The sequence below is a fragment of the Cyrtonyx montezumae genome, unplaced genomic scaffold, assembly GCF_038088225.1.
Source record: "Cyrtonyx montezumae isolate F1298 unplaced genomic scaffold, pur_monq_1.0 scaffold_30, whole genome shotgun sequence".
In the NCBI taxonomy this organism is placed as follows: Eukaryota; Metazoa; Chordata; class Aves; order Galliformes; family Odontophoridae; genus Cyrtonyx; species Cyrtonyx montezumae.
The window spans coordinates 9292258-9303836 of record NW_027072035.1 but is presented as its reverse complement, the minus strand read 5'-3'; the positions used below and the strand labels follow the sequence as shown (position 1 = coordinate 9303836).

The 11579-nt window shown below is 41.6% G+C and overlaps 1 protein-coding gene across 2 annotated transcripts in view; it reads left to right on the top strand.

Moving 5' to 3' along the window:
* Window positions 1–1613: 1613 nt before the first annotated feature.
* EPB41L4A (erythrocyte membrane protein band 4.1 like 4A) overlaps window positions 1614–11579 on the top strand; it is a 128185-nt gene continuing 118219 nt past the window's right edge. The window contains exon 1 of one of the 2 annotated variants that reach the window (XM_065744247.1): window positions 1614–1910. In XM_065744247.1, the coding sequence (XP_065600319.1) occupies window positions 1812–1910 (99 nt within the window). In that variant the 5' untranslated portion in view covers window positions 1614–1811. The remainder of the gene's footprint in view (window positions 1911–11579) is intronic. The other variant, XM_065744248.1, reaches the window with a different exon arrangement.

Sequence of the window (11579 nt, the reverse complement as noted above, 5' to 3'; positions counted from 1 at the left end):
AGGTTCTGGTAGCGGTGGCAAACCAGCTGCCAGCAACGCTAAGGGGCAGTAGCTGTGTGGGAGGTGATTTTACATTACACTGGCATCAGCTGAATGTGAGCATGTATTTGATATAGTCCCAGTGGAGTAATCATCTGATGTGTAGTAACTTGAAAAGAATCTTCAAAACAGAGGACACCGAGTTGTTCACTTGGACTGCCTATAACCTTGGTTCAAACTGCTCAGGTGCAGGACTGTGACTGAGCAATATGATCCATTTTTAAATTACAGTTGAAGGTTTTAAAACAGATTCCAAGTTCACTGAGCCCTCCCCCTCACTTGATCATCAGTGATTTATTCATGTATAATGACTTTAACTGACTGAGGGAGTAATTTATATCATGACGTGCGTGACATATAGATCTAAATAGCCTAAATAGGGGGGAAAAGGAACCACCTGCTCCCTAGGAAACTGTCTGTTGTCAGAAGGATTCGAGAACTGCTTTAAAAATGTGGCAGGAATAAATTTATCTGAATGTCTAGATGACATACTGGGCAATAATCAGACCAGCATACATGACTAGGAACTTGAATTTTCAAGCTTTTGCAATACTTTACATTCTGTTTTTATGAACATATATGATGCCAATTATGCAACTATCTAACAAATTTGCCTTTTGTCCTGATGGTCATGCTGCCCTTGGAAAACACTGATGAGTTGGTTTATCCATCTACAGGATGGATAAAGAGGTCTCGCTGTTCAGGTTTGCACACAGGCTGCACTGAAAAGGGGAAAGGGAAAGCTGGCTTCTATTTAAGTCAGCATTTAAATGCAGAAGTGTTGCTCTCTGTATCATACACCTACACGGCTGTGAAGCTCTGCCAGAGGGAGACTCTCCTTATGCCCTCCTCTTGCACAACGTGAGCAAGCCAACTGTAAGTAAAACACTTAACATGTACTCTTAAATGTACACATGCAAAACGTGTCTGATCTCGAGCAGGACAAATCATGCATGCAAAGTGAGGTAAATGCAAGGCACCTGCGGGAGCAGGGTTTAACTTCTGATCGAGAGTGAAAAAGCACTGGTAGCAATAATACACAGGTGGACAACCGAGCGATCCAGAGATTGTATGGAGGAGCGGCAAAGGCACTTGAAACTTCTTTTACATCCTTCTTTTTTTTTTTTACAGGACCGATGGTTTTTAAATGCACTCGCAGCGAGTTCACTATTGACACAAGGCGCTTGGCAGCCGACGCTTTAAAGCCATCCTCTCCCAGCCGCTCCTTCCACCGCGCGCGGAGGAAATCCACCAACCCGCGGCCCGACGCCCAGGAGGAGCCGTGCCGGCCCGGGGCCCAGCAGGCGTCACTGCTGCCTTGGCGCGGGGCGCGGCCGGGCGGGGCAGCTCTGGGTGCGGGGCAGCTCTGGGTGCGGGGCCGGGTTGGCCGCTCCGGGGCAGCGCTCGGCGGACAGGTGCCGAGCCCGGGCGGCCGCAGCTCCGCTAAGGCAGCGTTCGGCGCCGCACAAAGAGGCGGCGAGGGAACGTGCGCGCACGGGGCGGGGGCCGGACGGGCGGGTGGGCGGCTCGGCGCCTCCCCGGGGCGGCGGCGGAGCGCCGTGACAGCGAGCCGCGGGCGAGGGCCGTGCCCGGCTCGATCCTCCGCCTCTCCGCGGGGAGCCGCCCGCAGCCCGGTCCAGGCGCTCCCGCGGGATGGCCGCGGCGGACGGCGGTCCCGCGGGGCCGGGCTCCGAACTCTAGCGGCTCCGGCCTGCGGCCGACGCGGAGCCGGGCGCGGCCCTGGCCGGCTGCGGCTCGGCTCCCCGGCAGGCATGAGCTGCTTCTGCGCCGTCCCGGAGGAATTCTACTGCGAAGTTTTGTTCCTGGACGAGTCCAAGCTGACCCTCACCACGCAGCAGCAGGGCATCAAGGTGAGTGCGGGCGCGTCCCGGGCATCCGGAGCGATGATGGGGCGGCCTTGGCCGCGGTGTGGTCGGAGACGGGAGGCCCGGGCAGACGCGCGCTGGGAGAGCTGTAGGATTTCGGTCGGCAGGTGCCGCGCGGCGCAGAGCGCTCCGGGTGCTCCACGCGAGTGGCGGTGCGTTAAGGGCTCCGCAGCGCGGCCCCGGGTCCCGGTCCCGGCGGAGCGAGGGGTGGACGGGGTTTTGCGGAAGGCCTTTGACTCGGTCGGGTTTGGGTAAGACGGTGAATGGTGCGTCTCGGACGCTTGGAGCTCAGCACGAGGGCTTGGGTTTGTTAGCGCGTCGGCAATAAGGTGCTTGAATCAGGAAAACTAACCAACAACAGAAAAATCGGTTTACTTGACTCTAGAAAACGGCTAATGCGCTCGAAGAATACAAATTTTTTGCTGGGATAGCCCTTACGTGTCAGCTCCAAGGACCGAAGCAAGCAGGGAAAAGAAAGGAGAGACAGCTTGTTGATAACAGTATCACGATGACCATAATCTTTGTCACTGCCAGCTCTGTGTGTATTAAGCATTTTGAAGCTTTGCAGAACCGGCAACCTGCAGATAGCTGAAAAATCCAAGCTTCGTGCAGAGGAGTGAGCAATTTGCAGTGATGCTGGAATTTAGTACCTACCTGAAGGCTTTCAAGTGTGAGCTTTGACATATCTGAAGAACTTGCCTGTGCGGTCGCAGAAGTATATTTCAGGAATAATCTGTAGTTGGCTTTACAAATCCAAGACTTGAAAGGTGGTGGCTATGTGCAGCATTTAACAGAAACGTCCCTTGTGAAGTAAAGGGTCTGAAAAGGATGCAACTCCTCTGTAAGAATCTGAGGCTGGAAGTGCTGAGAATGGGTCTCATTTCAGATCAGGGTGTGGTTTCCTGCCATTCTTGCTGCGACCTAGCTGGGGTGTGATGCTGAAGAGTTGATCCCTTCCACCTGCTCCTTTGCAGTGTTGAATTCCCATTCATTGAATTGTTGAGTTCCCATTCCCGTTGGGCAGGCATGGTGTGCACTGGAACAGCTTGTGGGTCTGACAGAAAAGTAGTAGTTGGCTGACATTGTGCAAGTCAGTGCTGGGATTACATCCCAGGGAACTTTAGGGAAAGGAGAATCTCCTTTTTTTTTTTTTTGTGTAGCAGTCTTTTTGTTAGTTTTTTGTTTTAGATTTAGTTTGTATAGTGTGAAACCACACCCTAGTGCTGTGGCTCCAGGGGCAGAGGAGCTACACGGCTCTTTGCCCCCGCCAGCGGTTTCCACCTTTGTGTTCCTTCTCCCTTGTCTTTGTGCTGGCACAAGTGTTTGTTCAGCTGTGTGTGAAGAGCAGTGCTTGTCTAGCTGAAGACTTTTCCTCTTTCTGGGTTATTCCTCAGCTGGATCCTGGTCCTCTCTACAGCTGAAGGAGGGCAGAACTCAGTCCTGTTTCATGCCACTCTAAATTGCTTTTATTGTGTAGCTTTCTACTGAAGTTATGTGATTATTTTGTAGTAAAAAAAAGCTTGGAATTTGTCTTATCCTCAGAAATCTGATGTTTTAACCATGAGATAAAACAGATACATAACTTTGCTGAATGTTCTGTTTGTTGACAGAAGTACCAGTAAAAATATGTTCTCACTGAATTTGTTTTATAGTATTTCAGCTTTGGCACAAGGTACAGATTATAAATTTTTAATGTATTTTATTCTAAACCAAAGGTTTCCTTCTTTCTTTTGTTTAATTGTTTTTACAGCCACCCAGGAAGCATACAGCTTTTGTGCAGATTCAAAAATGATTCTCTATTACAAAAGCAGAGATATTTTAGGTGGTTAAAAGGGTGACACTATTCCCTCTTTATCCCCTAAGCATTTGCATGTCTGCTAGAAACAAAAAAGACAATTTCATCAATTTTCTGTCTGTGCTTGTACTTGAGTACAGCAGATTTAGTGGAGGTATTTGCTGTGAAGGGTGAGAGGCTGAGCTGTGTCTCCAGGAATCCTCAGTAACTTCGTTCTTTTGGTCAATTTGAAATGAAGGCATGAAGCAGATACTTGCCCTGGAAATTTGAAAAATGCTTTACTTAGTCTGAATGACTCTTAATTTTTGTCTTGCTGTATTTGTCAGCAACTGTATGTAGCAAAAGAACATTTTTTTGGGTTATGGTCTCTATTAATACACTCTTGATACAGAAGAAGTGAGTTTGCACTTGATTAAACAGTGAGCAGGGCGGTGGAGGATGAAGGCTCTCAGAGTAGCCACTCCTCTGTGTATTTCTGAGGAAATCAAATGTCACATAGCAATCTTTAGGTTTCTCTGTAGACCATTGGTAGAGAGAGGCACTTTGGAGAACAAGTGGAAGAAGTAATGGCAGTTCTTAGTCCACACAGTTTGGGATTTAAGTCTATTTGCCGGGTTCTGGTACTGCATACCTGGTGGGGGCATGTGGTACAGACTTGAGGCATCTGTTCAGGCTCGTGGGTGGAGCTCTAACAGTGGTGTTCATGACAGCAGTTAAGAGAGATTTTAATAAAAAACTGATTACTATTAAGAATTACCTGGTAACTGAAAGAAAATTTTTGCTTTTCCTGGACTGTTATTTTAACCTGTCATCATACAAATCAAACAGTAAGTTAGGCAGCTTTGTCCAAAGGTATTACCTTCTGGTAGACACTTCTTATTTGTTGGAGTTACAGGACATGCCAGTAGTGCTGGGAGATGATATCTGACTGTGGGTGAGTTGTGTACATCACATATTTTGTCTCTGTTAAAAATTATTTGTCACCAAAGAAGGAGATTGGTGTGCCTTATGGAACCACTGCTGTTATTGGGTGTTGAGTCTGTATGGCCATGGAAAATTCAGATATGACTCATACTTAAGATTAGTTTTCTCAGAAAGATTAACTGGCTTTTTTCCACTCCCCCTTCAAGATTTCTTTTTCTTTTTGAATCTGAGTAATTTAAAATGTTCTGGAGTTTATGCTTGCAAAACAGAACACATACAAAAAAATGAAGGTGTACTTGTGGTGTAAAGTAATTTAGGTCTAGGGGACTCCAGTAAGTATGAAAGTGGTTGGCATGTATTTCTGCTGATACTAACACTTAGTGAATACACGTATCAGCAGAAGATAGATCCTTATGAATAGAAAGATCTCATTGTTTGATGATGATTCCAGTAGAGAGTCAGCCTTGAAAATCAAATTGGTAGTCATCTGCTGTGTGCATATGGGACGTGTTCTTTATGATAGTAATCTCTGTTGTTTTATGTTTCTTCATCTTCAAAAAGCATGTTTCTGTATAATTTTTTTCTTACACAGGTATGCTACTGCAGAAAGCCTAAAAATCTTTTAAATGGTAGATTGCAGCTGCTTTTAAACTATAGTAATCCTGGTCTGTGCTACTAAACTGTATCAAAACTGAAACACATTGCATCTGGGTGTTCTTTCCTTTGCCCTGGTTCACATGGAGTAAGAGAGGCTTCCAGTGCAGATTCTTCTAGATGTTCAGTGTATTGCAAGAGAATGTTCACAATTCTTGTGAAAAGAATAGTTAGTGAAAGTCAAACCTTTATTATCCCATATTTAAAGAACAGAATTTAGAAATCTTTTTCAACTGGAACAGTATTTAGAAAAACTTTTTCCAAGTCTTGTTTGAAACCTTGCTGTTTCTTTTCTCTGTAAAAACTGCAGGGTTCTGTCAGTTGTGCATGTTTTGCTTGACAGCAGTGAAACTAAACAAATAGTGTAATAAAAATCTAAGTGTGCTTAAGTACATGTTCTTCAATGATGCAGTATCACTAAAGATTGTTTGCAACAAAGGCTACAAAAATAGTTCTAAGAAAAATGTGAATTACTGATATTCTGTAGCACTTCTACATTGAGGGGATTCTGAATATGCATGTTTTTATTATGGATACACAACAGGATGAGGAAATCTGATTGTGCAGTGTGTGCAAGGTGGCATGTGGAATTGTGCAGTGTTAAGGTGCTCTGGTTGAGAAGAAGTGAAAGGAACAAAAGGGTTCACATATTTTGCTATTAAGTACTTCTCAAAATCGCTGTCGCTTGTTTGAAATAGATTACTAATTTTACTGAGGTCTTTACAGATGAGACCAGCAAAATACTCGGGGGAGTAACCAGAAAATAAATGAACCCTGAGATATTCTTTTCCCTAGCTGCACTTAACTAAATTAATGAAACCAGCATGACAGTAAGAAGGAAATCCATTAACTTTTAAATGAAGTTACCTCCTAGTCACCCTGAGATTTGAGCAGTAGTTTTGTCAGAGGAGTCTGGTTGTGCAGAGCAATAATTCTGAAAACAATCAGAGCAAATGTGAACTTTGTGAGGTGGTCTTTTTATTAAACTTCCTTTTGAATTTCGATAAGTTGGAATTAGTATTTCTTATGTTAGATTATTTAGTGTGGTTAATTACCATCTGTTGATAATATATTTTAGTTTAGTTAGTTCTAAAACAGAATTCACTTGCAGAGCTGCTGCCCTTCCTCTTCCACTCAGGACAGACAATTGCTGGGAGCTGGAACTCCTGATATCAAAGGAACTTGTGGAGAGACTAAATAATTTGGGGTTGCTTCAGAAAGATAATTTAAGTAATAAGTTGTAGGTTTTTTTTTTGTTTGTTCGTTTTTTGTTTCACACTGTATAATATATGTTCCCACGGTGCTATTGAAAATGTGTGAAGAAGTAAGAAGTTCATAGGTTCATAAGGTTGGAAAGGACCTACAAGATCATCTAGTCCAACCATCCTCCTATCACTATCCCTACCCAACTACTACATAGTTACATATTGGTAATGCTGCACCATTAGTAGAAAGATTACAGATTACTGATTTATTCCCCTTTCTTGTTTCTTGATTATTTTTTTAAGTAGTGTTTTCCTCAAGATAATTGCATTTTTGTAGTGCTGTTACAGGTTTATCTGCTGTATTTTCATCAAAAGTGATATCTTTACAGTCAAGTAATATTTCAAAATCTGGGTAGAATTTTGTAGACATCATTTTCAGATCTTGTGCTTACAGTGTATCAATTCAATTTCATAATTTAAAATCAAGATTTTAATTTCTGTATTGATGATGCTTTGTTCCTGTTTCTTCCTTTGTATCCTCTTAGTGGTGGTTGAACCCTGCAGGCACTGAGGTCAAAGGGGCATGCCTGGGATTGCCACATGCTGTTACTCCAAAGTGGAAGGACAACAGAAACATTGCAGAATGAGAGCTCAGCTCTTTTGGTTTTGTTACAGTCTTAAGGGGGGGAGCCTGTCTGTCCTTCCAAGTGGGAGCATGCCCTTTAACCCCTAATAGAAGGTTGTATTCCTTGGTTTGTGTCCATAAGTACTGTCAGGTTGTTATTTATTATTATTATTATTATTAAGCTAAAATTTAAATAGTCATGTTTGGAGACTTACGTCACCATAAGACAGCCACACTTCGTGTGTCACTAGTTTTGAGTTGACTGTGCTCGGTGACTCCTGGGGAAGCAGGTACTCACCTGTAAGGAAAATGGCCAGGGAGGTCCACTCTGAGGTGGGTAAGGACCACAGGCAGCTGTCATCACATCAGCAAGTGGAATTGCATTGTTTATTTGACAGAAAGGAGGGAGAACGCTAGCAATGGGGAGGTCAAAATTAGGAGTTAAGTACAGTTGGGAATATCTATGAGAGGGGAAAAGAAATGCAATTATAAGGGAAGAAACTCTTTGATGAAAAGCAATTCTAGTAGATCCTTTCCAAAGCAGGAAATGAGAAACTTCAGTGTAATGTCTCTGAATTGACAATATAAGCCACCATTACTGAAAAAAACAAATAAAATGTAAAATATGCACGTTGGGGTTTTTGGATCATTCTTCACAGAAATCTTTAGGGACTGGAATGCATCATCGATGTAGAGGAAGAGGGTGCTGTTTTGAAGTTTGTTTCTTAGAAGTCTCAGAGTTTTGAAAGGATTGCTTTTAAACAGTTTCTTCCTTCTCTTTGCCTCTGGTGTTTTTGTTGTTGTTCTGTCTTGGTGCAATGTGAGGGAAGTGCATAGACGTGGCAGATGATCCAACATTCAAGTACTGGTATGGTGTTTAATAAGGTGGATCCATTACATTCTATGAAAACTAACTACTCCTTCTGCTTACCTATTCAAAATAGGTAGTAAATTGATTATTTTATAGCCATGGATAATTACTAATGTGGAGGAGAGAGTGAGTTGGGTTTTGTGTGGGTTGTAGGTTTTTTTTTTTTTTTTGGTCAGCATTTACTTCTTGTCAGGGCTACAGATACTTCTTTGTAACGCAGATGAAAAAATGCTCTATTCATCTAGTTCTAGTTACTGGAGTTTTGGTTAGGTGGGTAACATCTGTAAGTGGTTGTGTGCAACAGTTTGATAACAAGTATCTCTGCAGTTTGGTATCTTTAGGTGTTTTCAGGTGGACTAAGTATACTGAAGGATAAATTCTTTTGCTATGTAAGACAAAACACCTTTTAGTAATGGAAAGGAGGATCCTTTATTTCTGAGTTGCACGAGAATTATTTTGAATACAGAAAATGGCATTTTTTCCCATGTAATTAGTGGTAAAATATGGCATGATTACTAATGTGTATAAGCACACATCTTAGTGCTTTGCAGAACAAAAGGCAGTTGAGTGTCTTGCAGGATTAAGCCAGGTAATAATCACTGGACTTTGTTCTTATTTTCTATATACTCTGTAATTTTCAGTTTTTCATTTTTGATGGAGCTGTCCTTATAATGGGCTATGCTGAGAACCATAAGGGTAAATACATTTTAGTTCAAGATTTGTGATTATAGGAAATCAGTGAAGCTAATTACTGAGAATTCAAAAAGGAGGAAAAACACTTATATGAAACTGCTGCTTTTTCAGTTTTAATACACGTTGAGAAACCTTTAGATTCTCAAGTTTACTGTGGCTGTGCCTGTACTATCTGGAAAGACAGTATTATGGAGTGCAGGGAGCCATGGGCATCCTGGTCTCAGTGGTATTCAATGGACATACTTCTGTGTTACACATAGCCCAGACTTCTCCTTGCAATTCTATTTGAAGCTTGTTAGATGCTGAGAGATAACCTTTCATCTGCATGATGATTTATTCGTTTCATATGTCAGAGTAAAAGAAAGAGCTGAGTTGCATGCCATCATTGCTCTGATCTTAACAGTGTGAGTAAGAAGTGAGTGGTATGTATCAGGTGCTTTGAGGGTAGGTGATGCGAAGGACTGCCTGGAACAACTGAAACAAAGCTGTTCATATGAGGACCATTCAGTGAGTAATCCTGACCACTCTGCATGGACCTTCCTTTACAGGAAATTAGGATGCTTTAGCGTGGATCATTGGAAGAAAGTAGCCTTAGTTCAGTGCTGGTGGTCAGAAGACAAAGGCCTGGGTTAAATGTGGGGGAGGTGAAAATTGATGATGTGGTTTCACTTGCAGAGCACGTTTTTCAGATTGATGTTTCCTCTGAGAAAGAAGAGAAAGCTACAGAACCTTGTAATGGAACCCTTTGAAGAGATGGTTGAATGTCCTGACTTGCCCTCAGCTTTTCAGGTTTCATTTGCATGAGGTGCTTTGGGTAGAGAAGGAACAAGTTGGCTTAAGCATGTTTTTATAATATTTTTTTAAGGATTGAATAGAGAACTAACGCTCAAAAGATCAAATCTTCTGCTTCTGTTTCAAGTGATTCTTCAGTCATTCTTCCTCCCATTCTTTTTTCTACATAAAAAATGTCTCAGCAGAACCTTTTCATTTTTCGTGCAACATTTGTGTTGCATGAATGCTTCAGTTTACTTTTCAGTATGTACTTTGAATATGTAGGATCATACTGAGAAATAAAAGCATCTGATATCCTTCAAAGATGCAGCATTTATTCTAGATTATTATGAATAGTCTTTTTTGTGTTAAGACTTGACAATTCTAAACTCTTTTAAATCACTACTGCAAACCCATTTTCTCCTTGAAAAGCAATGTTTGTATTTTCCCCTCTCCCCATGCTCCAAATAGATGTGGACAAGATATGTTAAAAGAAAATGCTCTTGGCCTTCTGATTCCTTCAGTAATCCGTCTGTCTGTGGGGTATTCTGGCAAAAGGCAGTACTCCTCCCCAGGCAGTGATTTGGTAATAACATTTCTTTTTCTTGTGAAAGCAGTAGTGAGTTACTAGAGCTTTTCCCTGATTTGAGAATAAATTGAGAATCTGGTTTCAATACCATTGAAGACAAAAGATGTTTTAGCATGCTTTGGCACAAACTTCAAGCGGCTCCAAATTGGACCCAATTTTTCTACAAGCAGACTTGATTAATAAATGACGACTCTTGAAAATAAAACATGTTAGATCTTGTTCAAAGATGTTAGATTATTATTCACATTAGAGACATATAAACTTTCTACCTTTTATTGTGAAGTTAAACTTTTTCTTAGTCATCCTTGGTTTTTCTTTGGCATTCTGGTCTTTGATCTGGCTGTTTAGAGCATGAAAGCTGTTCTTCTTGTGCTCAAGACTGAATTTATTCCATGATTCTGGAACTGCTTTTTTTCTTTTCCCACTTTCTTGAAAGAATTCTGCAAGACAAGCAATTTTTGTGAGCTGATTCCTGAGGATTTTTTTTAAAGATGATCTTCAGTGCAAATCATGTTTGTTTATAAACTCTCCTTTATTAAAAAGTGCAAGTGAACAAAAGTTAGTGTGGCGAGTCAGAAAAAAATATCATTTTGACACTGTGTGTATGTCTGCATAGACTAGAGGGGTTTTCATGAAAGGAATATGTTTAGAAGCAGGAATTTATATAATGCCAAAAGGAGAGAAGTATTTCAAATTCTCTATTCTTTTGTTGTCTTTCTTTACATCAATTTGAATTGCCTATATTTTTTAACAGCCTCATTTTTTTTCCCTGTAGCTTGCAGAAGCTCCAGAAGAAGGCAGATGTCCCACAGGCAAACATGCTTCTGATTTGGCATACTTTGCTGAGAGGAAAACTTAACTGGGGAATGTTAAGCCAGATTAATTCATTATAAATCAGCAAAAAATAATCTTTCATTTCAGATGTCTATTTTTTTTGTCCTCTTACGTATTCTATACATATTCTGTTCATGTGAATTACGTAGGTCAGGGTTGAACCTTTGCAGTAGGACAGCATAAGTAAACCTCTCTACAGCATAATGAATCCAGAGCTTTTCTCATAAGCAAATAGTGCGCTTAGAGAAACTCCTAAATCAAAAGGGTAGTGGAGTTTTCTTCAGTTTTATTTAATCCTACCAAGGGCCTTCTCTTGATGATTCAAAACACCCTTTTTTAGAAATGTCTGCTGTACTGTTGGAGCATGTTTAAGCATGCACTTGAGAAGTCACAAAAGCACAAGCCAGCGTTCATTACTGCACTCAGCTGTCTTCTGAAGTTTTATGAATGTGTGCTATGCCCACTTCCATGCTCTTTGTGTGTGTATAAAATCCACCAGTTGATTGATGTTGTTCTGTGGAACTTGGTGGAGTTTCTTCTGTGCTTGCTAGCAGTGGATTTAGTTCTTCATCTTAATACACTTGACGTAAGTATCAGCACACAGAACAGATAGACACAGTGTCGTTACTGAAAAGAAAGGTATTGAAGCAGGTTGCTACTTACGACATAGAACAGTGTGAGAAACTCATTTGT